Raw genomic sequence first — 27,652 nt, forward strand, 5'->3', positions numbered from 1 at the left:
AAAAGATTCTCAATTTTTTTGTGAAATTCTTATATTTGTTTTAAGTTTTAACTTCAGCCTACCATTTAGCCTTTATTTTGTGACTTTGCATTCAAAGCTGTTTATGCATCCTTTTTGTATGGTGATATTGCCTAGCATCACTTCTCACATAGAAAACAAAGCTAAAGCCAACAAACCCCTTCTAATTAGTGATAACCAAGTGTTTAACTTTTAATTGAGGATAAACCAAGAATATTTATTTCTTGTTTACTACACAGCTTCAAATGACCTCCTTTTGCCTATTCATTCTCAAGCAGGCAGCATAAATTGCATTTGGTTCTCAATAACTCACAGATACAAAGTTGCCTTTTCATGGGAAACTACATCCTATATTGCATTTTGTTGTCAATAAAGTACAAATACAAAGTTGCCTTTCATGGGAGACTAAATCCTATATGTTAAATCAAAAGCTGTTTATGGGATTAAATTGTGTGCATGATTTTAGCAGAATGTAAGTCCGCTTCATTGTGGCACTCCAGTCATGCCTGCACAGCTGATCTTGAGACAGAATCTATACGATAAATATCAAGGTCATTAAATATTTTAATATTGGCATCATTATCATGTAAAAAAGAGATTTGAAAAGTGAAAACAGTTGAGAGACTACTCTAGATTGAATCTCATAACTAGTTCTGGGGATATTTGGAGCAGGATGAGAATCTTATGTTATAAAAAATCTGCGTTGTGTGCCAGTAGTCAGTAGTCAAGTCTAGAGTTGTGTTAACGGATCTACACTTGTAAGTAAATGTTATTACAAACAAAAATCCCGGTCCATCTTAATAAACAGTTTGTACATAGCATAAGGAGTCATTCCAACAGACTTCCTAGCAGAATGTAAGTCCGCTTCATTGTGGCACTCCAGTCATGCCTGCACAGCTGATCTTGAGACAGAATCTATACGATAAATATCAAGGTTATTAAATATTTTAATATTGGCATCATTATCATGTAAAAAAGAGATTTGAAAAGTGAAAACAGTTGATAGACTACTCTAGATTGAATCTCATAACTAGTTCTGGGGATATTTGGAGCAGGATGAGAATCTTATGTTATAAAAAATCTGCGTTGTGTGCCAGTAGTCAGTAGTCAAGTCTAGAGTTGTGTTAATGGATCTACACTTGTAAGTAAATGTTATTACAAACAAAAATCCCGGTCCATCTTAATAAACAGTTTGTACATAGCATAAGCAGTCATTCCAACAGACTTCCTAGCAGAATGTAAGTCCGCTTCATTGTGGCACTCCAGTCATGCCTGCACAGCTGATCTTGAGACAGAATCTATACGATAAATATCAAGGTAGTTATCTATTTTAATATTGGCATCACTATCATGTAAAAAAGAGATTTGAAAAGTGAAAACAGTTGATACACTACTCTAGATGAATCTCATAACTAGTTCTGGGGATATTTGGAGCAGGATGAGAATCTTATGTTATAAAAAATCTGCGTTGTGTGCCAGTAGTCAGTAGTCAAGTCTGGAGTTGTGTTAATGGATGTACACTTGTAAGTAAATGTTATAACAAACAAAAATCTCGGTCCATCTTAATAAACAGTTTGTACATAGCATAAGCAGTCATTCCAACAGACTTCCATCCCTTTCTCATACTATTAAAATTGGAGTTTTTACTACTGATAATGAATGTAGTTTCCAAAAGATTCCAAAACTAGTGTTTCTGTAGAAGTGTTCAAATCTAAACATATTACTGAGTGAGACGAAAAGTTCCAAAAGAACCAAGAAAATAGATCTAGACTGCAGTAATTCCTTCAAATTTAAGTAACTTGGAATTCCCACAAAGGACCCATGTCTCAAGATTACAAAAATAGGATGAGAGACTTCTTTACTGGTACATGATGGCAACTTGGTTCAGTGGTGGTATGAATGATCAAATTTAAAAATAAAATTATTCGAGTCATACGAAATTTGTTAAGAGCTATGTTCCTAGGTGACAAGCCATCAACAAAAAAGATCTTCATAAGCCAAGAAAATTGTACTTTGTTTAGTCAGCAGTACTACATTAACAATCACCAGAGGGCAAATTAACGACTGAATCAAAACAAAATACTAATTGCTGTATATTTCATTCCATTTTGAAATCCCAGAATTCTTTCTTTATTAATACATCAAACGTCAGTCTGGTTTAGATAAATATCCTAATGGGCAGACAAAATACCAGTCTCACAGGTTTGCAGGGTTTGGTGAAGTTGTCATATCAACAACCATAAACTTCTCCATCTGAGGCAGAATCTTCTCACCCTGTAACTGGATATGCTCTGCATTTTTATTGAGCTCATCCAGCTCTTTGATTCCTGGGAAGAGAGACAAAAGACCCCATGTAAACCCCTTTGCTCGAGCAGGTGAAAAGTTCTCCCCAAAACTAACCTGCCCAATCGTTGGAAATGTGCTCTTATATCCGCTGAGGATTTCAGTCAGCTCAGACCATTGGGGCTGCGCCAAATCTTTGGGATTAAAAACTGTAAACTTAAGAGCTCCATAAGATGCAATCATAGGCCCATCTAGATCAGCTTCCCAATCAAAGGCAAATATGTCATCTGTAATGGGCAGAACCAACTCTTTCACTACACTAAGATGTCGAGGATGACCAGAATAGTCAGCCAAACTCTGTTTGTCTTTGTATCGACTATGCAATGCATGGGTAAAATTATAAGTTTCAGAAGTAACATGCAATACTGGTCCTACTGTTAATTGTAGTACAGTATCCAACGACTTCAGTCCTTGCAGAGCAGATACCATTGCATTGGCTTTTTCAGGAGGAGTGCCATCTTTTACTTTGAAAAAAACAATGTGTTCTATGACCTTGGAAGGTAAAGACATATTTGCAGAAACAGTTGACAATTTTGATTTTGATCTTGAGATTTTTTGCTCAGGGAACACACACCTAGAGATTTTCCCTGATTTGCAGTTGCACGGGCACCAACCTAGTGGAGTATGCAAAGATGTAAACAAAGACCTTCTCCTTGAAAATATTCCAACAGCAGCTTCTCTAAAATTACCTGCAACACAAAAAAACTCAATGAATGTCCACAACACTAGAAAGGATTGAAAAGAGGAACACGACGTGCTATGCAAATGTTGTAACGAGGCTATGGCTCCTATCCTTAGGCTGCAGGTGGGCGCATGTATCATAGAAATGTAAGAAAGCATAAATTTTAGAATCTTTAACAAAAACTAGAAGATGCTACTTTTTACAAAGGAGAATTTCAGTTACAACTAAAGGCTGAGGGCAAAAACTTTGCAGGAAATACTAGCTTTGTGACAAATGGCAATCTTCTTTTGATAGTTTCTGTTATTTTGTGAATTTCTCCTAAAGATAAACCTTTGACTTAGATGAAATGATTCAGGGTTATCTCTTCCATCATATTCTTTTGCCCGTGACTGTTTGCATATTCCTCACTTTAAAAATGGTTTTCTGTGAATCTTGCAGACATATCCTAAAAACCTGCAAGCTAAAAAAAATATATGTTTTTCATAGAACTGCTTATAGCTGCGAACAGTTTTGAAATTTGTTCAGTCACAACAGCCAAAATAACTTAAGTTTGCTCCCTCCGTGCGACAACTAAGTAATCTATACCATTGCATACCAGCTGCGTGAGGTAACTACCCTCTTCGAAAAATCACACAGTCAATACCTACCAACAATTCAAACAAATTACACACCTGTGTTAGCGTTAATTCCTAACGCAACTCCAGTCTTACCGTGATTTACGGCAATCCTTAAATTGCATGCTTTATGCGCTCCATGCAATGATCTAACTAATGCAACAAGATGTTAGGCTAGTTATTACCGCCTTTATGTGGTGGCCAACATTGTATTTAACTTCATGCAATTATTGTAATTTTAATACAAGATTTTCATTCATATGCAGATCTCTTTCTGCTCTGTTTTCATTCTGCAAGTTTTGTTTTCTTTTCTCTTCTTGCTAGATCCATACTGTGTAGGTCAGAAAATTTAACATGGTATTAGAGCCTGGGGGCTAGAAGGAAGGAGCACACAATTATTTTTTTGCAGGTATTGAAGATCTGAGTTGTTTCAAAATGGAATTCGCATTGCTTTGGGGGTATTTATAGGTGTTTTTGTATAAAAAATGAACTAAAATAAAGTTCCAAAAGGAGGTAGTCTAAGTCTAAAATGGGAATTACATATCATCCATCTGTCATCATTTTGGAAGAAGGAAATTACAAGTCTTAGCGTAATGAAATCCTAAAGCATTGTCGTTGGATTCATCTTTTGCCACATTTATATCGACTTATTCCCAAACCAAGTACTTGTTGGCAGAAATCTGCATGGGAAAGTAGAAATGATCATATCTTAGGATTAATTGGTTTAACTGTTGGGGACCACACATCATGGGCTCTACCACACATTGAGTGCCCTCGCACTCTTTGGGCCAATTTATGGGAAATGTATGGAGATCCCAATGAACCTCCATTTCCAAATGAAGACAGGCTTCTCTCCCTTGATAATGATGATGATCCTATGTATGAGGATGACACTGAAGAGGAAATTGCTTATTGGAAGAGTCTTGATTGTCTTGATTACACAGAGACAACTCCTCTTGCTTCTCCTCTTTCCACACCTCCAATATTGGAGGCTGTCCAGTCACCTCCAACTACCAATTTGATAGAGAACTTGGCTTCTCCGAGTGCTACTTCAGATTCTCTTCAGCAGCTTCATTCTTGTCCTCTTGATGAGCGAGATATCATCCTATCAGACATTTATTATTCGTTTGTTGAATCTCTCCTTGATCATGATGACAATTTTGAGGACACATGTCTTTTCGATGATGTCAGCTCACATCAAGGTGCATCTTCTTTTGGCTTGGATTCTCTTCTTCTCTCTCAGCGACTCCATGCTACTATCTTGACACATCCTGATTCACATCCGAACAAATCTCACACTTTAGTGGTCACTGTTCTGGAATCTTGTATGGCGGAGTCGCAGTTCAGCATCAGATTGGAGACACATGAATATTTTTCAGAACCATTCGTCTTGATTCTTTCATACATTTCACTTGAGTGGGAATTCAGCAATTTGACAGCTCGAGGTTTCTATCTTCCAAAAGGAAGAGGCATCATTTGTTGCAGAGGAACCTACCACAGCATTCACTAAGCTACATTTTGTATTGACATTCTTTCTCTTCTTTGTGAAGGCACAAATAGGCGCTTTCTACGAGATCTTCTTGGTTGAACACTATAGCATATTAAGTGTCATGTAGAGTTAGCATCTATTTTGAGGGGGGTTTTGTTCCCACTGGGTTTTCCCTCTTTCTTCATTCCTTTCATTAACCTTGTCTCCTTAGTTAGACTTAAGTGGGGGTGTTAGCATTAATTCTTAACATGCAACTCCAATCTTACCATGATTTACGACAATCCTTAAATTGCATGCTTTATGCGCTCCATGCAATAATCTAACTAATGCAACAAGATGTTAGGCTAGTTATTACCGCCTTTATGCGGTGGCCAACATTGCATTTAACTTCATGCAATTATTGTAATTTTAATACAAGATTTTCATTCATATGCAGATCTCTTTCTGCTCTGTTTTTATTCTGCAAGTTTTGTTTTCTTTTCTCTTCTTGCTAGATCCATGCTGTGCAGGTCAGAAAATTTAACAACCTGAACCAGTACAAGGACATACTGGAAAGTCGAAACACTTTGTGAGTGGATAATTTCTATACTGGATTCTGTCACACCATGGGCCTTTGCAATGACAACTTTTTAAAATACCCAAATACACAAATAAGAGGAGTATGTTACACAAAAATGCTAGTTTTGTGGAAAATGGCAATTTTCTTATGATACTTTCTGTTATTTTGCGAATTTCTCCAAAAGGCTAACATTTAACTTAGATGCAATGATTGAGAGGTATATCTTCCTATAAAATTCACTTGGCCATATCTGTTGGCACATTCCTCGCCCAGAATTATTTTTGGCAATCTACCCAGTTTAAACATGTATATCAGCATATAACATGTCTCTGGGAACTTAAGCCTTAACGATTTACCACTTAAACCTTATCTCATTCAACTACTCATAATGAAACTGTTAGTTTAAAAATGGTTTTTTTGTCAATTTTGTATACATATCCTAAAATCCTGAAGCCTGAAAAATATATTTTTCATAGAAATGCTTAACTGCAAACAGTTTTAAAATTTGTTTAGATACGTCGGCCGAAATAACTTTAGATTACACACCTGAAACAGTAGAAAGGCATTGTGGAAAGTGGAAACACTTTGCGCGTGGATACTTTCTATAATGGTTTTTGTCACACTATGGACTTTTGCAATGAAAAACTGTGAAACACCCAAATACAAATAAGAGCAGCATGTATACACGGTAAAACTGATAAAAGGAGCCGCCGAAAAGCATTTAAAGACAAAGAATCCATCACTTGTAAATCCAACCACAACATTAATCAATTACCCAAATGTCTTATTAAATAGATTAATACCCACAAAACCCTGAACATTTTATAAACCAACAGTTGCAGAAATAACTACAATAATAAATTGTCACTCGGATCGAATCGGATCGAACCGAACACCAGCACATTGTAAACTTCCCATTTATAACTTAATATATTAGAATTTAGACCAAAGCAATCAACACAAAAATTGAGACATTTTATAAAACCAACCTTTGGCAGGAAGTCAATACGATAACAAACTGTCTCCTCCCCTTCTAATAAAACCCGAAATAGATGCAACTAAAACAGATTAATCGAAGGGGCATAGGATATAAATTGGAGAAAAAAATACAGTAAGATCGCATTACTGCAGATTGTATGTAGCAGATATTTGATGAGTGGAAGATACCTGACGATAAAGATGCGGTGCTGTTGCCGAGCCTCATCATCATTTTCACTCAACCTAATTTTCTCTGAGCAGTCAAATCTTTGGCATGCTTTTTTCATCTTCCTCGCTTTCAAAATTGTTAAGGTATACATCTCATATTTTATTTGAGGAGCAATAGGACACCTAATAATAAAGACGTAATGTTATAGTAACGGCGGATCAGTCTGTGGCGTGGCGTGGTTTGTGTTGGAACTTATTGTGGGGTCTTTAGTGGCAAACCAAACAATGCAGATAGTGGGCCCTGGTTTTGCGGGTTTTCAAGGTTGAGGTTATCTGTTAACGGTGAAAACCATTGTTTCTATTCAAGCGCTGGTGGGTCCAGTTGGCTTTGGTGCAAACTTTTCTTCTTTTGATCTGGTAGATCTTTCTTTTTGGTTGCCTCCAATATGCAAATGGGTATTTTGTAGTGCTCCTCTCTTGTTTTTAATTAGTTTTTTACTTTCACTTTCTCTTAGCGGTGAAAACCATTGTTTCTATTCCAAGCGCTGGTGGGTCCAGTTGGCTTTGGTGCAAACTTTTCTTCTTTTGACCTGGTAGATCATTCTTTTTGGTTGCCTCCAATAGGCAAATGGGTATTTTGTAGTGCTCCTCTCTTGTTTTTAATTAGTTTTTTCCTTTCACTTTCTTCTTGCAATGGTAAACAAATCAGCATCACACATTCAAAAGGGGCAAAATTTCTTTGATCCGATTGAAACAAACCACCTTGGTCAAGTTAAGATTGCCTCTTCAATCAAAATGGCGAAGTGGATATGGGTTAATGTCAAACAGTCTCGTGGTATTTTAAAGTGCAAGTTTGTCCATTTAAAGTGGGACCAAGCAAGGATAATGCATTCTCAAAGAGTAAAAACTATTGGCCCTAGCCACAAGTGCAACTTAAAGAAGTTTCCTTTGCAAGTAGGGGGCTTTGGCAGGGCTAAAGATAGTAAAGACTTTGAAGATTATGTCATTACAACCTCACTTCCACACTCATTACTTGGTCCTTTGATTTATATGTGCAAGAATAAATAAATACTAAGCATAGGTTAGAGTGAAAGATCCCCACCCAAATCTGATCCAATTTTTCTGTTTTGTTTGGTTTGATGTATGATCCAATTTTTCTGTTTTGTTTGGTTTGATGTATGTCTTGGACTCTGAGAGATGGTGATGTTTTGAGACTGGCAATTCTGATCTGAGTTTTGTTGGGTATTGTTTTGATGCTTGTTTATGTTAACATATTGCAAATAATGAAAGGAAATGACTTTGCAATGAATCAAAACATGTATAGTTAAATGATATGGCAAAAGACTGGTTTATTGTTTGTTGCTAAGACTAAAAGGAGAGATTACAGTCATATTATCAGTCACAAATCAGATTGTTACAATTTAATCCATAGGGTTTAGCACCATATAATCAACATGCATCATACCCAGATGTTAGCTAGTTGTTGTAGGTTGATGTAGACCACTTTGGGACTGAAAATGACCACTTTTAAGTCCTATATGAAGTCTGATCTGCAACAACAAGATTGAAATGAGTTGCTACAGGTCTGATATGCAATTCCCAACCATCATATTCGCTGCCACAAATCTAATACGCACTTTCCATCCACTATATAAACAACTATTGGTCTGATTATGATTCCAACCCCTAACACCCAATTGTACTAGGTTATATTCTCACTGAATAATGGTATGGCAGTTTGGATTTGTTGTTGAATGATGGTGTTATAGGCCCAAATATCCCAGTTCTGCAACTAAATGGTGAATTCAACCTACTGTTACAAAAATGTTTAATTTACCTCTAAAAGTAACTCTAAACTTGCATAAGAATCTTTCCAATGAAGCCCAAACATGAACCCTATGCAGATTCCCCTCAAATATGAACTAGGTTTTCATCCAACTCACTATTCCCCTTAGGAGATTTCGATCCCAAGAGGTTGATCTGTTGTAGAAACCCTTTCTTAGAGTTGACGTGAAATTTCTAATTGTGAAAATAAAAGACTGAATAATGAAATGAGGCCTCCAAATGTTCTTTTATTGACCCCAAACCCTAATTGCGCCTTTTAGGGTTTCCAACTTTATTTTAATAAAGTTTATCAAACTTTATTCTTCTCTGCCTTTTTATTTACCCAAAATTTAATAAAATAATGTCCCCTCAAGATGTGCATTGAAAATTGGACTCATAATGTATTTAATAATTCATTTTTTTTCATTTTAAGTTGTTTAAAAACAACTTAAGTCATGTCCCCTAGCCATCATGGCCCAAGGTGGTCCCCTTTATTATAATATTAAGATACCTCATTAAATTATTATAAAGTGACATTATAATTACTTTATTTTTTTTTTATTAAATATTTAATTCAATACTTTAATATTTAATTTTTATTCAAATCCCATCATGATAGGGGTTCACCTAGCCTGCTCAATGCTTCCCAAGTTGATGTTGCTCAATTCCACCAACTCGCCAAGCCTAGTTGCTTACTATGCCTCCAAGTCCCTCTCACTCTCTTCTAGGGCTTGATTATTGTCCCTACTAGGGTGTTTGCTTCAGGTGTTTTGGTTAGGAACACTATCAATTCACTGTACTTTTCAGGTGCTTAGTCCTGGCCTCATAGCCTCAACTTGTCATAATGACCCCCAATTGATATGAGATGTTGCAAAGGTGTAATAAGGTCTTCTAACATGTTTTTAGTGCATATGGAGTCCATTGGTGGGTTGCAGCCTTAAGTTTTCCTACCGGTTTCACAATCTTTCCCGGAAAAGGGCTACAAGGAAATAGGCCTAATTAGGCCTCCAAGACCGGTTTTCTAGGGCTTGGAGGAAAACGACTCAAAGAACCCCCAAACAAGTTTAACTTTTCTTCAATGATACACCCACGCCTAATAGATTTTTGTGGTTTTAGGCCCTGGTCTGACCGTACAAGGTATGAACCCAAAAATGAGGGTTTGTAGGGTTTTTAAGGGCTTTAACCGATAGTGAGTAGGCAATTTGGGGTTTTGTTATTAAATGGATTCTTCAAGACTCCTTCTTGTACATACAAGTCTGCCCCAACCCCATGAACTCCTCCAAATTCAGAAATGGTGTTCTTTCATTCACCTCTGCACTCTTCAACACTTTTTCACCTCTTCTTCTCTAGCCGGGTTGCTCCTGGACTCGCCTAGAATGAGGTGACAGTCATATCCAAACACTTCTCCAACACTTGAACTTGCATATTTACAATGTACAGGAGGCTGCCAACCATGCCCCAACTAGTCGTGATGGCAACACGTGATGAATAATGATGAACAGTTAGTACCAAACTGGTACTGAGAGGGGGGGTGAATCAGTACAGACAAAAAGCTAGCTCTGAACCAGTGTGACTGCAAAGACTGTACTTAGCTAGTAAACAGTAACACTGGTCTGAATCAGGGCACTACCGGTAAAACACAGTGAGAGTATGAAAGACATAAACCGGTAAACACTTAGATCTCCACACAATCTAATATCTCATTTCCACTTCACCTGTATGCATAAACAAGTAATATATCATCAGAAATATAATGACTGTCGGTTCAACATGCTTTACCACTTGACAGAAAATATTAAAGCATCACATGAAAAGTATCACACATGACACACTGATTTTTCACGTGGAAACCCAACTGGGAAAAACCACGATGGGGATGAATACCCACAAGCTGTTCTTCAAACTCTTTTGAAGTCCACTCTGTTAGGAGCCTAGTCCGATTAAAGACTTTTACAATAGGTTCTGCTAGGAACCGATCCTACTAGGGATCACCCGGTTAAGGGATGGCTAAATACCCGGTTAAAGCTTAGAACCCTGTTAAAGGTTACCTCGCAAGAGGATTTGAAGAACTCATTGAATTGAGTCACCCTGTTACAGGATTTACACAGAAGCTTGTTAAAGCTACCCGGTTAAGGGATTTTCCAACTGCTGAAATGGTTAGAAGTCAACAGGTAATACACTGATATGATAACAACACACAATGCCAAGGCAGATCCACTTTAGCTCCTTTGCTTTTGCAATCACACTCTGCAGGTATCAAAACACTTCTCTGGTCTAGCAAGAATCAAGTATCTCTTCACTTGGATACACACATAACATTTGCCAACAACTTCAAAATGAAAAACATCATCGACCTTATAGAAAATAGATAGGTCGGTAGCATAAACCCTAAACCCTAAACATTTAGGTTTAACAATTCAAATGGTTCAATCCTGATCGTTAATCATGCTGCATTGAACACAACAGTCTTGAACAGATCTCAAGACATTCTCCAACATTCATTATTTGCCGCTTCAGGAAGCTGATAACCCATCACACGCTCTTCACCATTTACAGAGACTTTGCACATTCCTGAGGTAGATAGGATCAAGCTCCATGCAAGATCCTCAAGGAAGTCCTTCACGCGCACAAGGTTGGCGTGGCAACACGATCTGATCTTCATTACAATGCTAACTTCATCACAAGATGTCATCGGTTGAATCACACAGGCTTGGAATGTATCAACCGAAAACCCTGAAGCTGAGACTACCAACCGATAGTCGTGCCAAATGAAACCCCGATACAAAACTTCCCATATATCGGTTCTCATTCCAACATACCGCTTCACTTTTTCACATATACCGGTTCACAATATCATACCGATTCTCACATATACCCATTCACAATATCATACCGGATCTCTTGCCAGTTTGCTTACTTCAATATACCGGTTCATACTTCAGCATATTGACATCAATGACAACATACAATATCATCATGTCATCAAGCCCTGCACATATGCCAACAATCTCCCCCTTTGGCATTGATGGCAATATACAAAGATATCTCTTTGTTTCACATCTTCTCCCCCTTTGACAACAATGCCAAAGTGGAGGCACAAGCAGCTATGTTCCACTATGTTGCTCTCCCTAAGGAGTAGCATCCTTCAACACACCAATCCTGAAAAAGATTTATCAATGCAATACATAACTGGTGTGGAGCACACACCTTTAGTTCACCTCTTGAAGGGGCAGCACCCCTAATTCACCTCTTAAATAGGTAAATGTAGCCTTCGGTAGAGGCTTGGTGAATATGTCTGCTAACTGCTCCTTACTGGAAACATGTTCCAATACAACTTCTTTGTTATGAACCTTCTCCCTCAAGAAATGATACTTGAGCTTGAAGTGCTTGGTTCTAGCATGTATAACTGGACAAATGGAAATATTAATTGCACTTGTGTTGTCACAAAATATACTTACCAGTTCAGATACAGGAACTCTGAAGCCACTTAATACATGCCTCATCCAAATTGTCTAGGTGCAGTTCATAAATGCTGCAACATATTTCGCTTTTGCTGTAGACTGAGAGATACAACTTTGTTTCTTACTCATCCATGAGACTAGTCTACCACCAAGAAAGAATGAACCACCAGTTGTGCTCTTCTGGTCGTCCACATTACCAACCCAATCGGCATCTGTAAACACTTTGAGGTTGAAATCATTACTGTATGGATACTATAATCCATAGTCAATGGTTCCCTTCAGATATCTAAGAATCCGCTTGACTGCTACCAAGTGGGATTCTCTTGGACTTTTCTAGAACCGTGCAATAATGCCCACTGCATGTGCAATATTTGGTCTGCTATGTACTACATAGTGCAACTTACCAATCATTGATCGGTATTCCTTCTCATTCACCAACGTTGAGTCATCCTCTTTTGACAATTTACAACCAGTCACCATCGGTGTACCAACCGGTTTGCTATCTTCCATGCCAAAGGTCTTCAACACCTCTTTGACATACTTGGACTGAGTGATAAAGATACCATCTTCCATTTGTTGAATCTATAGTCCAATGAAGAACTTAATCTCCCCTATAAGCGACATCTCAAATTCCTTCTTCATCTCATCTGCAAAATCATGACTCATCTTGTCATCTCCACCAAAAATTATGTCATCAACAAATACTTCACATATTAGAATCTAATCTCCTTTTGACTTCAAATAGATATTGCTATCTTCACTTGTTCTTTCAAATCCAATCTTCACAAGATGAGAGTGTAAGCGCTCATACCATGCTCTAGGTGCCTACTTCAATCCATACAAGGCTTTATGTAGCCTACACACCATGTCATTGTCTTCTGATAGGGCAAACCCATCCGGTTGCTCTATATACACCTCCTCTTCAAGTATTCCATTCAGAAATGCAGATTTTACATCCATTTGATATACTTTGAATCCCTTGAAGGCTGCATATGCAAGAAGCATACGAACTCCTTCCAATCTAGCTACTGGAGCAAATGTTTCTCCATAGTCTTCTCCTTCTTCTTTTGCATATCCCTTACACACCAGTCTAGCTTTGTTTCTTACCACTGTGCCATCTTCATTCAGCTTATTTCTGAAAACCCATTTGGTGCCAATGACATTTTTATGCTCAGGTATGGGTACCAAAGACGATGTACCATTCTTTTCTATCTGGTCAACTTCCTCTTCCATAGCCTTGATCCAATCTTCATCTTTATGTGCCTCTTTAAATTTTTTAGGCTCAAATTCAGAGATCATGCAAGAATTTTCTCTAACCTTTCTTCTTGTAAGAATTCCTGCATCCTTATCTCCTATGATCTGCTTTCGATCATGATTCAGCTTTAGATACCTAGGAATGATCTTAGTTGTTTCCTCTTGCTTTTCTTCTTCATCCTCATCTTCATCAGCATTAGCATCTATCGGTGTAGAAGCATTGTTATTGGTACTAGGCTGTTTTGCAACCGGTTCCCAGAAGGTTACAACCAATTCATCTACCACTCGCTCACTACCAGTTTCCTCAGGTTTCTCAGAGGTTTCATCAACTCTGACATTAATACTTTCAACAATTCTTTGAGTCTTATTGTTGAAACACTTGAGAGCTTTTCTCTTGGTGGAATATCTCAGGAATATTCCCTCATCACATTTTGCATCAAATTTGCTCTGATGTTCACTCCTCTTGATATAACATTTGCTACCAAACACTCTAAAGTAGCTTACTATAGGAGTCTTACAGGTCTAATACTCATAAGGTGTTTTATCCTTACCTTTCTTGATGAGTACCCAGTTCATAGTGTAGACTGCAGTGCTCATCGCTTCTCTCCAGAAGGTGTGAGCAACCTTTCCTTGAATCAACATCGTTCTAACTGCTTCAACTATAGTCTGGTGATTCCTCTCTGCTAGGCCATTCTTATGTGGAGTCTAGGGGGCAGACAGTTGCCTCTTGATGTCGTTCTCTTCACGGTACTTGTTGAGTTCACTGAAAGTGAGTTCTCCTCCTTGATCAGTTCTTAGGCATGTAATCCTCTTGCCACTTTCCTTTTCGACCAGTGCTCTGAAAGCTTTGAACTTTCCAAAAGCTTTAGACTTATCTTTCAAGAATGTGACCCACATCATTCTTGAGCAGTCATCAATGAGAATCATAAAGTACCTATCTCCCTGCACACTCCTAGTTTTCATAGGACCACACAAATCAGTATGCACAAGATCAAGTAAATTTTCTATAGTGAAATATTTACCTTTGAAGGTTGAGGAAGACATTTTCCCCAGTTGACACTCTTTCCACAAAGAATTCTCCGATTTGCTCAACACAGGTAATCCTCTAACTGCCTTGATCTTACTAGCCTTCGCAATATTATCAAAGTTTACATGGCAGAGTCTCCTATGACATATCCAGCTATCATCAAACTTAGCCATTAGACATGTACTGATATTTGCATTCAGCTGAAATAAGTTACCTCTGGTCTGCATACCGGTGGCCATTAGTTCACCACTCTTTCCTTTTATTTTGCACACTCCATCTTTGAATTCCAGAGTGAGTCCATTATCATTAAACTGGGCAACACTCAAAAGGTTGTGCCTAAGACCTTCTACCCAATACACATTATCAGCATTGCTTTTTCCATTTAGAGAGATGGACCCTCTGTCTTTTACCATACATGGTGCATCATTACCGAATCGGACCACATCGCCATCATACTCTTCTAGAGACAGAAACTTACTCCAGTCACCAGTCATGTGGTGAGAACAACCACTGTCAATAATCCACTCATTGGAATTATCAAAGCGAGAGACAAGAGCCTTCTTGTCTAACACATCTTCCTTAACTACTACAAACATAATGTCTTCACTTTCTTCATCTTCCGATTCCTCATCAGTGACACCTTCATCAACTGCTACAAAACAATCTCTCCTATTTCCTCCTTTAAACTTCTTGAACTTCTCCAGTTTGTCCTTATTATCACCATTAGGACAATTTACAACAATGTGTCCTATCCTATTGCAAGAAAATCATTTCAAAGGGAGCTTACCTCTGTATTTACCAGTTCCCTTGGGAAGTCTCTTGGCAAGGAGAGCTTCAAATTCCATCAGGATCTCCTCATCATCCATTTCTCTGCTTTGTCTTGGTTCACAACTGGTACTAGCTTCTTTTCTCTTTCTAGATGGTGCAGCAGATGCTCTAAAGGCTGATTATTATTTAGCTCATATGCGGTCAACTTAGCAATGATGGAGTCTAGGGATACCTTTGACTTGTCTATAGACCTCAACTCCTGAATAGCGGCAACCCTTATTGCATAGACTGGTAACAAGGATCTCAAGACTTTGCTAACAACAATGGAATCATCTATTTTACCTCCTACACTCTTGATGTCTCCAACAATAGTTTTGATTCTTATTCCATATTGTTGAATGGTCTCTCCTTCAACCATCCGCATGTCTTCAAACTTTCCCCTAAGGCTCTCTTCCTTAGCTTGTTTCACATGCTCATCACCACCATATATATTCTCCAGAGCATCCCATACTTCTTTGGGATTATCTTTATCCTGAACATAAATAAACTCAATGTCATATAGACTGCTGATTAGGGCTTCCATGACTTGCCCATTCTCCTGAATATCTCTTTTTTGATCATCGATGAGAGTACCGGTAGGAATAACATAAGCATTCTCAACATAGCTCCAGTGTTGAGCACCCATGCTTCTAATGTAGATCTTCATTCTGTCCTTCCATATCTTAAAGTTATATTTGTTGAACTTTGGACCTTCCCTCTTTATCATTAGAGTAGGATCTTTTCCTCAAGCAGTTAAGCTTACAACACAAAGGACCTGGAAGGGGCTTTGATACCAATTGATAAATAATGATGAACAATTAGTACCAAACTGGTACTGAGAGGGGGGGGGGTGAATCAGTACAGACAAAAAGCTATCTTTGAACTAGTTTGACTGCAAAGACTATACTTAGCTGGTAAACAGTAACACCGGTCTAAATCAGGGCACTACCGGTAAAACACAGTGAGAGTATGACAGACATAAACCAGTAAACACTTAGATCTCCACACAATCTAATATCTCATTTCCACTTCACCCGTATGCATAAACAAGTAATATATCATCAGAAATATAATGACTGTCGATTCAACATGTTTTACCACTTGACAGAAAATATTAAAGCATCACATGAAAAGTATCACACATGACACACTGATTTTTCACGTGGAAGCCCAATTGGGAAAAACCACGATGGGGATGAATACCCACAAGCTGTTCTTTGAACTCTTTTGAAGTCCGGTCTATTAGGAGCCTAATCCGGTTAAAGACTTTTACAATAGGTTCTGCTAGGGAGCACCCGGTTAAAGGATGGCTAAATACCCGGTTAAAGGCTAGAACCCTGTTAAAGGTTACCTCGCAAGAGGATTTGAAGAACTCATTGAATTGAGTCACCCTATTAAAGGATTTACATAGAAGCCTCTTAAAGCTACCGGGTTAAGGGATTTTCCAACTGCTAAAATGGTTAGAAGTCAATAGGTAATACACTAATATGATAACAACACACAATGCCAAGGCAGATCCACTTTATCTCCTTTGCTTCTGCAATCACACTCTGCGGGTATCAACACACTTCTCCGGTCTGGCAAGAATCAAGTATCTCTTCACTTGGATACACACATAACATTTGCCAACAACTTCAAAATAAAAAAACATCATCGACCTTATAGAAAATAGATAGGTCGGTAGCATAAAACCTAAACCCTAGACATTTAGGTTTAATAATTCAAACGATTCAATCCCAACCGTTAATAATGTTGCATTGAACACAACAGTCTTGAACAGATCTCAAGACATTCTCCAACGTTCATTCTTTGTCGCTTCAGGAAGTTGATAACCCATCACGCGATCTCCATTGTTTACAGAGACTTCGCACATTCCCGAGGTAGATAGGATTAAGCTCCATGCAAGATCCTCAAGGAAGTCCTTCACGCGCACAAGGCTGACGTGGCAACATGATCTGATCTTCATTACAATGCTAACTTCATCACAAGATGTCATCGGTTGAATCACACAGGCTTGGAATGCATCAACCGAAAACCTTGAAGCTGAGACTACCAATCGGTAGTCATGCCAAATGAAACCCCGATACAAAACTTCCCATATACCGGTTCTCATTCCAACATACCGCTTCACTTTTTCACATATATCGGTTCACAATATCATACCGGTTCTCACATATACCGGTTCACAATATCATACAAGTTCTCTTGCTAGTTTGCTTATTTTAATATACCGGTTCATACTTTAGCATATTGACATCAATGACAACATACAATATCACCATGTCATCAAGCTCTGCACATATGCCAACATCACCTGTGGGACTCATGGGGCAACCATATTTACAAGAAAATGACTATTTATAAGCCAAAACTGGCTATTTGTGAATCAAATCACTTCAATAGTAGTAAATGCTAATTACAATGCTTGAAAATGAAAATCCTACTCTGCAACACACTACTGAATCTCAATCCATCATTGGATTCATGGATTCAATCCATTAAACCTTCAAAGAATGCAAAAATTGATCAAAAACAAAGGAAAGTGCAGTCCAAAATCTTGTATTCTGATTATTGCTTTCAAAATCCAAGTACACCAACCTTGGTAAGCATGCAAGAGGGGGTTTATATATCTTTCCCACGTGTGGAGTCCTTCCATGGCATTGGGAAATTCCTAAATCCACCACTAACCAATTTCAGGACAAAAGTTGTCATGACAACTTTTTGCAACTTCATGATTTTTGCACTTTTGATCTCTCCCACCTAAGAGACCTATATCCATTCATCACATATGACATTTCAAACATGTCTAAGGCCTATTTAACCCTCTCTAATTCTTTTTCCAACATTTGACACTTTTGACCAACAAAAAGGCCAAAAACTACTCAAAACACACTATTTACACAAAAATGCAAACCTAGGTAAAATGAACTCCACCTAGGCCTACATTGACCAATCACACACTCTTGGAACCTCTTGGAGTCCTTATTTCCTACTGACTTGGCTAGGGTCAGTACAAGCCAAAATTTGCAAAAACCAAGAAAGCTAGAACCTAGGTGCTCCTGCACCATTATCCCTAACAAAAAGAGATCATGTCACTTCTTGACGAATCAGTGTTGGATCAATGACAAGCTTCTAGAGCTCTATCTCCATCACCCATGTAGCCTTAGCATCATCCATTCCTTTCCATTTAATGAGGTGCTCCCAATAGACTTGATGCCTAGTCTTCTTGGCAATTCTTGAACTTAATACCTTCTCGGCCTTAGGATTAGGCTTGGCCGGTAGCTGAAGGTTATGCACATCATCTGAAACCTCTATAGGACTGCATTCTACACCTTGGACTGGCCCCTTGTATGCAACCAAGTCTGTTATGTTAAAAAACAGTGACAAGCTTAGGTCACTAGGAAGATCCACTTTGTATGCATTTTCACCATACTTAGCTAGAATGGCACATGGACCTATCCTCCTCGTCTGCAACTTGTTTGGCACACCTTGTTGTAGCCTTGCTTTTTTCAAGTGCACCATAACAAGATCCCCCACTTGAAATTGTAGATTTCTCCTCTTTTCATCAACTTTTTGTTTGATTTTACTTGTGTTCTCCTTCAAAGCTTGCCTAACTGATTCATGGACCTCCTTCATTCATTGAGCAAAGTCCTCTGCATATCCACTTCTGATTGTTTCACTTCCTAAATCCCTCAACTCAAAAATGCCTCTTGGGTGCACACCATAGACTACTTCAAAAGGGCTTTTACCGGTAGTCCTATTTATGGTGTCATTGTATGCAAATTCAGATTGAGCAAGTACTTGACCCCATGTCTGCCCATACTCCTTGGTAAGGCACCTCAATAAGTTTCCCAAACTTCTATTCACCACCTCGGTCTGCCCGTCTATTTGAGGATGTAGGCTGATCCAAAAGAGAGGTTTGTGCCCAACTTTTGCCATAATGTTTTCCAAAAAAGACTCGTAAATTTGGAGTCCCTATCTGAAACTATACTTAATGGTAAACCATGTATCCTTACTATTTCCTTAAAGAACAACTGAGCTATGTGGCATGCATCATGAGTGGTCTTACATGGCACAAAGTGAGCCATTTTGCCAAATCTGTCCACAATGACATAAATATTGTCATATCCTTGCTTTGTATTTGGCAAACCTACCACAAAGTCCATACTAATGCATTCCCATGGTCTACTTGGGATGGGAAGAGGTTGATACAAACCGGCATTTGTTGAAGTACCCTTAGCTTTTTGGCAAACTATGCAAGTCTCCACATACCTCTTCACATCTTGATTCATCCTTGGCCAATAATAGAATCTCTGCACCAATTCTTGAGTCTTATTGACTCCAAAATGACCACTAAGGTTGCCATTGTGTTTCTCTTGTATAATATTCTCCCTCATTGAGCCTTTAGGCACACAAAGTTGTCCACCTTTGAACAATAGCCCATTTTGTAAAGTGAAATCTAAGTATTCACCATGGAAATGATTTTAATACTCCTTGCATACTTGGTAGGAACTTGAGAAGTCTTCATCCTCTGCATACAAATCTTTAAAACTATCCACACCTATGCTTCTCAACTGAATTTCTTGGACTGTCAAGAGCCTCCTACTTAGTGCATCAACTACCCGGTTTTGCTGCCCTTTCTTGTGCTTTATGGTGAAAGTATAGGCCTGCATATACTCCACCCATTTCATGTGTTTGTGACTGAGTTTGTCTTGAGAATTCAGAAAACTCAATGCTTGGTTGTCCGTGTACACCACAAATTCTTTGGGTAGGAGATAGTGTCTCCATTTCCTTAATGCTTGCACCAAAGCATACAACTCAAGGTCATAAGAGGAGTATTTCCTCTTGGTATCACTTAGCTTCTCACTATGGAAGGCTACTGGTCTTCCCTCTTGGCTTAGGACAACACCTACTACAACATTGCTTGCATCACACTCTGCAATAAAAAGTTTCTCAAAACTAGGCAACACTAGTACCGGTTCGGTAGCTATTTTCTCCTTCAAGGTTTCAAAACCTTTGTTTGCTACTTCACCCCACTGAAACTTGGCCTTCATACCACCTCTAATGGTGTCTAACATTGGGGCACATATAGCACTGAATTGTCTAGCGAACTTTCTGTAGTATTGGGCTAATCCATGGAAGCTTCTCACCTCTATCGTTGATCTAGGAGTGAGCCAATTTACAATGGCTTCAACCTTGCTTGGGTCCATCTTGAGGTTTCCTTGAGATAACACAAACCCAAGGTAAACCAATTCTTGCTTAACAAACTCACATTTCTCTAGATTCATGGTTAGCTTCTCATCATATAATCTTTGTAATACATCTTGCAAATGACTAATATGTGTTGCTCTGTCCTTACTGAAAATGAGAATATCATCAAGATATACTACCACAAATTTACCTATGAAGTCCTTCATCACCTCATTCATGAGTCTCATGAAGGTGCTTGGAGAATTGGATAAGCCAAATGGCATTACAAGCCACTCATAAAGACCTTCAGTAGTCTTAAATGCAGTCTTCCATTCATCACCCTCCTTGATTCTTATTTTATGATAGCCACTCTTAAGGTCAAACTTGGTAAAATACTTAGCTTCCCCCTAAATAATCCATTAGGTCTTCTATTCTAGGAATAGGGAACCTATATCTAATGGTGATCCTATTTATGGCTCTAGAATCAGTACACAATCTCCAAGTACCACCTTTCTTTGGTGCCAACATGGTAGTGACAACACAAGGGCTAATACTATTCCTAATTAGGCCTTGGTCTAAGAGCTCTTGGATTTGCTTGGCAATTTCAACATTTTGTTGAGGAGTCATTTTATAGGTTGCCTTATTAGGCAAGGATGCTCCGGGAATGAAGTCTATTTGATGGCTTATGGTTCTTTTAGGAGGTAAGGTGGTTGGCTGCCCTTCACTTACTATACCTTTAAATTTCTTCAACAATTCTTGCACCTCTATTGGTAAAGCTTGCTGCTCTTTCTTGTCTTCTTCTTTGGGCTTCATCACAAGTGCAAACCCTATGCCTTCACCTTCCTCAAGTGTCTTTAAGAACTGCTTTTCACACACCAAAAGAACATTAGGACTTGCTGCCCTTTTTTCACCTTCTTCAAGGATAGACTAATCTTGAATGTGACTCCATCCTTCTTGAATGAATATGCATTCTTGGCTCCATCATGGATAGCTTGTGTATCAAATTGCCATGGTCTTCCTAATAGAAGATGGCATGCGTCCATGGGTAGGACACCACATAACACCTTGTCTTTATACCTCCCAATGGTAAAATCCACCCATGCTTACTCATTAACAAGAACATGTTGTCCTTTGTTCAACCATGTGACTCTATAAGGGTTGTTGTGATGTATCCTCTACAATTTGAGCTTGCTTACTGCCTCTTCTGACACAATGTTGTCTGTAGACCCTGAATCAATGATCACTTTGCACACTTTATCCAAAATATTGCATTTGATCCTAAACAAGGACCTTCTTTGGCTAGGCTCTTCTCTGACCAGTTCTTTGATCAAAGTTCTCCTTATCATCAAGTTGTCACCTACTTTTGATTCTAACGAAACTTCTGAAGTCTTGCTGCTTTAAGACTCTTCTTGAAGATAGCTCACTCTTCTTTCACCACCATGTGATGATAATCCCTTCTCTGGACACCTATATGTTGGATGACCAAGTTGGTTACAATGGTAACACTTCATTATTGCAAAGTATGAGGAACCTCTACCTTGGCTACTAGATCTTCCTTTGGAACCACTGTTTGATCCCCTTCCTCTATTGAATCCTCCTCTACTGGTGCCACTATCTTGCTGCTCAGTGAGTTTAGACTCTCCTTGCGTTCTTTGTTCAGAACTTCTTCCACCAAAGCCTCCTCTATGGCCTCTATTGTCTTTTCCTCTTCCTCTGCCCCTCTTATTGCTTGAGTCATGTCTCCTTTTCAGTTTTTCCTCCACCTTAAGGGAAAGTTGAAAAGTTTTATGGGTTGTTTTTGGGCTCATTAAACCGATTTCTTCCATAGGCCATTTAGGTATTGTAGTCACATAAATCTGTCCACTTAATTAAATGAATACTTAGTATTTATTTGATTATTTAACCATCAATTAATAATTAATTAAATTAATATTTAATTAATTCATCTTAATCCTCTTCTCCTATTAATTAAATAAATTATTCAATTTATTTGATTTAATTCACTTAACCAAATTCATACCATTAATTAAATAAATAAATCATATTTGTTTAATTAAATCTTCTCTCACATTTAAATAAATTAATATTTATTTAAATCCCCCAAAATCCCACCTCTCACATTTAAATAAATTAATATTTATTTAAATCCCCCAAAATCCCACCTCTCACATTTAAATAAATAAATCATTTATTTAAATCACCTTTATCCTCCACCCACTTGTATTTTCCTACAAAAACAAGTTGCACAATTATTTTAAATAAATAATTTATTTAAATCACCTTTATCCTCCACCCACTTGTATTTTCCTACAAAAGCAAGTTGCACAACTATTTTAAATAAATTATTTATTTAAAATCCTATTTATCCTCACCCACTTGAAACCTTTAATGGTTTCCCTTAAAGTATTCAAACTTGATGGCTTTAAAGTCTTCAAACTTGATGGCTTCCTTCTATAGTCTTCTTAAGACTTTAATGGTTTTCCTTAAAGTCTTCAAGCCTTTAATGGTTCCCCTCAAAGTCTTCAAGCATTTTAATGCTTTATCTTCCTTTTTCTCATTTAAATAAATTAATATTTATTTGAATATTTATCCAAATACAACTTGCACACATTTATTGAAATAAATGAATTTTCATTTTAATAAAATCCTATTTTCCCTCACCCACCAAATCCACTTGCAAAATCTAATCCCCTTCTAGATTCTTCTAACCCCTTCCTAATTAACTTAATCCATCCCCTAATTATTGTCACATTCCTAAGCAAAATGGAGTCACTTCTCAAAGCCTAAAAGTCTTTGATAACCATTAAAGGCTTTCAACCTTCAACCACTAAATGTCTCAAAGTCTTGGATAACCTTTGAAAGCTTTCAACCTTCAACCACTAAATGTCTCAAAGTCTTGGATAACCTTTGAAAGCTTTCAACCTTCAACCACTAAATGGCTCAAAGTCTTTGATAACCATTGAAGGCTTTCAACTTTCAACCACTTAATCCCCAAAGTCTCCAATAACCATTAATGGTTACCTCAAACCCTCCCACATGGTTAAAACATTTGTTTTGACTCAACCTCTACCCAACCCAAGGGTCTCATCAAGCCTTTAATGCTTTGACCATGATTATCTCTTAATCATTTGCACAAAGGTTTATCCTTGCATTAACTCCTAATCCAGTGGGTAATCCTAATTTAGGCTTGACCCTTACCTTCTAGATAACCATGAGGTCTCCTCAGGCATTTAATGCCTCCAACCTCTTCTCTCAACCCAATCTTATGTTGACACTTGTCACCATTTCATTGGTGCCAAATTGTGCACATGGATCCCCAACTTTCAAGCTTGACCCTTGATTAAACCCTTCAATCCTGGCCATCCATTGCTCCATTTTTCCTATAAATAGAGCCCATTCCTTCATAATCCAGATCCTGAAAACTTGTATGCATTTAGGCTATAGACATTTTTAGAGAGCATTTAGCATAGCATAACTAAAATCTTGTCTTTTTGGTAAAATCAATCATTTTAGCATCAATAGCATAGTATTTAGCTTTTCATTTCATATTTGAAACTTAATATTAAATTTCAATCCTCCATAAGCATCCATAGTGCAAAAAGCTGCTGAGAGCTACACTCATTTGGGACTTGGAGAGGAGAGGAACAAGGGAGGAGCAACTATGAGCATCTTGATTAGCTATTTCATTCTATGTTTATATGCTTTCTATTTCATGCTTAATATCTCTCTTGATATGCCTGTTTAGGATAATCTTTTGTTGCTAACACTAACGTTTGTTTCTTGTGCTCTTGTGTGTGTTGCCATCAAACAGATTTTCTAATCCTTTTTGCAGAGCATCATTTGGTGAACCCGACGTGAATCCAACACCAAAAAGATCAACTTTTTTTTTTTTTAACCAATAACATGTTTGAATATTGAAAATGTCACACAGGTTGCGCTTTTGACACTGTTTTGGTGCGTTTGACATTATTTTGGCGCTATTCACCCTGTTTCAGTGCTTTCCCTTTCTTTTAGTGCGTTTGTGTTAAATAGTGCCTCTGTTCAAACGCAGACTATCGCTATTGTAACAAAACATTGTACAAATCACCTTGTAACCAAAAAAAAATAAAAAAAAAAATAAAAAAAAAATAGGCTTGTAGAAGCCCACCAAATAGGCGGATTTTACTAACTATTTTTCTCTTTTGTGCAGATTTAAATTAGATTAAAAAGTAGATTTATATTTTTTTACTAACTTATTTTTTGAAGTTGGTTTTAAAAATGAATTCACTTTTTATTTTGGTTTAAAATTAACTTCACATTTCAACTTTGGGCTTTTAAAAAAAAGAATCACATATTTGTTTGGGGCTCTTAAAAAGAATTTCATTGTTCCAAGGTAAAAAGAACCACAAACTTATACAAAAACAACTTTATTTTTTTGCAAGTTAGGAAACAAACTTCGTTTTGGTGCTTAAAATCAACAAGGCAAATTTTATTTCTTGCATCAAGATAAAACTCACAATCCACACTTCCATTTTTGGTGCAAATAAAATTCACAATCAACTTGTCTCATTTTTAAAGCAATTTTACTTCATGCAAACGTGTTTTTCATTAAGTTGACCAGGATTTTCAAATTCTAGTTTACTCAAACAATTGCCTTTGAAAATTAAAAAGAACACCATGATTGTTGGAGCAACATCTCCAAATAGTTAGATCACATTGCAATGATAGATTAAAAAGAACAAGTGTTTTTCGTGCTTGGCACACTTGTGCAAAGAGTTGGTCGAGTGGTCCTACTTCTAACACACACTATCCTCTCCCTTGGCTTTCGTGGTCCTAGGTGCAAGAGAAAAGTGTTAGTAACACTCAAAATTTTATCTTTTTAAGAGAGGTCTGCCAAGAGACACATCACTCTTGGGAACGACCTTGAGCGGTAAATCCTTCGAGCCGCTATAGAAATCAGGTGAGAGCGAAAGCTATAGCCTTGGGTATAGCTGTTCCTACAGTGTAACTGGCCGAAAGGACAAATGGGCCCCACCACCAGTTACAAGGCTCTTAAGTGAGTCACTGCAGAATGAACTTATGTCCAAAAACATTGAACATGACTAAACACTTTTAAGTAGTAGCCCACCCATTCTATTGATTGAGGATATTTGAGATATAATTTAGTGCAAGAGCATAGATGGTTTTGCTCCCAAGATACTCACCATACATATTTCCTTGAGTAGAAACATAGCTTTTTGAAAAGTCACTTGTGGCTTGATAAAAGTGGTGACTCCCCCATCATAGGGATCATCTATTTGTTATGCTCATGCAAGACTTAGTATATCACATCCTTACCTGCCAAGGCGGGATTCATAAGGTATGTAGTACCAAAGTCGAAGAAATATCAAGATGTGGGCTAAATTTATCACAACTGGCCATTTGACCTTAGGGATAAAAAGTGTTTGAAGTGTGTTCGTTTTAAAGACCAAGTGCAAATTGAGCCGACTTCAAGCTTTGGAAATACACCTTAAAATACATCTAAAGGAAGGGTCAAAAACAAGTCCAAGGATTGGGTTGATCTAGACCCATACTCATTTGTGCCTTTGAGGCAACATTCTTGTGTTTGTGTGCTTGCTTTGTTTTCTTGTCAAAGAAAAATCAGAAAATCAATCCCAAAAACATAGTATTCATCCAACATTTCTCAAAAACAAACAAAAATACCAAAAACAAAGTGTAAACAACAAAGAGACAAATTTTATGACCATTCTTCACATCTTGCGAAAGAAGAAGTGACATCAGAATATCAACTTGAAAAGGAGACCATTAAGCTCAAAGGCTTTGATCAAAAGGAGGAACTTCTTCTATCTCAATAGACAAATCTTTGTCTCACATAGAGTCTTTCTACATCGCATGCGTCTATACCTTCAAGGTAAAACAAACGAGTTTGATTCAGAATCATTGAATTGTAGAGCTTTTATGCAATATAGAGCTCTGAGTTATCACAAAAATCAAGGAGGAAAGATTAATCCCAACTTCTTCCCAAACATCTGTATCACCTACAACACAGCTCGAGAAGTGCCACCAACGCCTGAAAGGGAAGAGATAGAGTTTGTCCCATTTGTAACACAAAGTTTTTATTGAAGTTGAAAACATTTTCATCCATCATCTCACTCATACATCATCACTTCATCATCAATCCATCCCAACTCTCAAAACATTAAGAGGTTCTTGTCCCAAGTTCTCTTTTAAATATTGCTTGAAATCAAACACATCACATCACTTTTTAGATTGTTTCTACATCTAGGATAAGCTCATCCTAAGAGACACATCTACGCAGGTTAAAACTAGTTCATGAGTGAATCTTCTCATTGCTAGGTAGTCAAAATCTGTAACACATCTCAGATTTCTCTACACCTTATCACATCAAATCTTATCAAAACAAACAAGCAATTCAAAGAAGGAATTTCGGTTACATCTACCTTAAAGTGCTAGAGATCCCCATACAACACAAATCACCAATCATCAATCTTTCATTTCATCACCAAATTATCATCATCATCAATCAACTTCAAAACAAACTTGCAAACAAAATGTCTCAAACCTGATCACGATCAAGGCAACGAGAAATAGAAATTGAGGAAGAAGAAGACGAAAATCTCAATGAATTTCAAGAAGCACTTGGAGGAAATATAAATGATGAACACCCAAGTACTCCCACTCCTTCAACAATCGAAAGGGTTCAGCATAACCCTCATTTTAACAGATTGTTTGATGAAATACTCAAGAGCAACGCAGATGCTCACTTCTTAAAACTCGCTCAAGAAGGAGCCAAACTCCCCTCTGACTTTGATCTTGCCCAATTAAGACAAGCATCAGAAAGACAAAGTCGCCATGAGGAGGAAAGAGGTAGAGATCACATCAGATATAACATTCCTCGAGGTAACCCACCACCTCCTCCTCCAAATGAAATGGAGATGTTGCGGCAACAAGTCGAGAATCTCGCCCAACAACTTCATAGTGGTGTTAAGACCAATCAATTCTCACTTAACGACATCTGTCCCTATCTGTTTGATAGGAATCTTTATATGCCACCCTTTCCACGTGGGTTCGAAACACCCAAATTTGAAAAATATAGAGGAAAGGGGGATCCCCGTGATCATGTCCGAGAATTTCATTCCGCTTGTCTTGAAGTGGCATATGAAGACACATACCTAATGCGCCTTTTTCCCCAAAGTTTGGGAGGAACAACCACGTCATGGTTTTCCCGACTACCAGGT

General features: G+C 37.8%; 1 protein-coding gene across 1 annotated transcript; it reads right to left on the minus strand.

Annotated features, from left to right (window-relative positions):
- Window positions 1–2,087: 2,087 nt before the first annotated feature.
- Window positions 2,088–7,480, minus strand: LOC131034018 (stress-response A/B barrel domain-containing protein UP3). Its single transcript, XM_057965357.2, has 2 exons — window positions 6,873–7,480; window positions 2,088–3,050 (listed from the first exon to the last, which is right to left on the minus strand). The coding sequence occupies exons 1-2, from the start codon at window positions 6,913–6,915 to the stop codon at window positions 2,215–2,217; spliced, it is 879 nt and encodes a 292-aa protein (XP_057821340.1). The 5' UTR covers window positions 6,916–7,480; the 3' UTR covers window positions 2,088–2,214.
- Window positions 7,481–27,652: the final 20,172 nt, after the last annotated feature.

Source organism: Cryptomeria japonica, chromosome 2 (genome assembly GCF_030272615.1).
Source record: "Cryptomeria japonica chromosome 2, Sugi_1.0, whole genome shotgun sequence".
Lineage (NCBI taxonomy): Eukaryota > Viridiplantae > Streptophyta > Pinopsida > Cupressales > Cupressaceae > Cryptomeria > Cryptomeria japonica.

Excerpts from the sequence above, each read along its gene's own strand:
- LOC131034018 (XM_057965357.2), bottom strand. The coding sequence starts at position 6,915 with ATGATGATGAGGCTCGGCAACAGCACCGCATCTTTATCGTCAG. Across the intron at positions 3,051-6,872 it reads CACCGCATCTTTATCGTCAG|GTAATTTTAGAGAAGCTGCT; the intron begins GTATCTTCCACT and ends TTTGTGTTGCAG.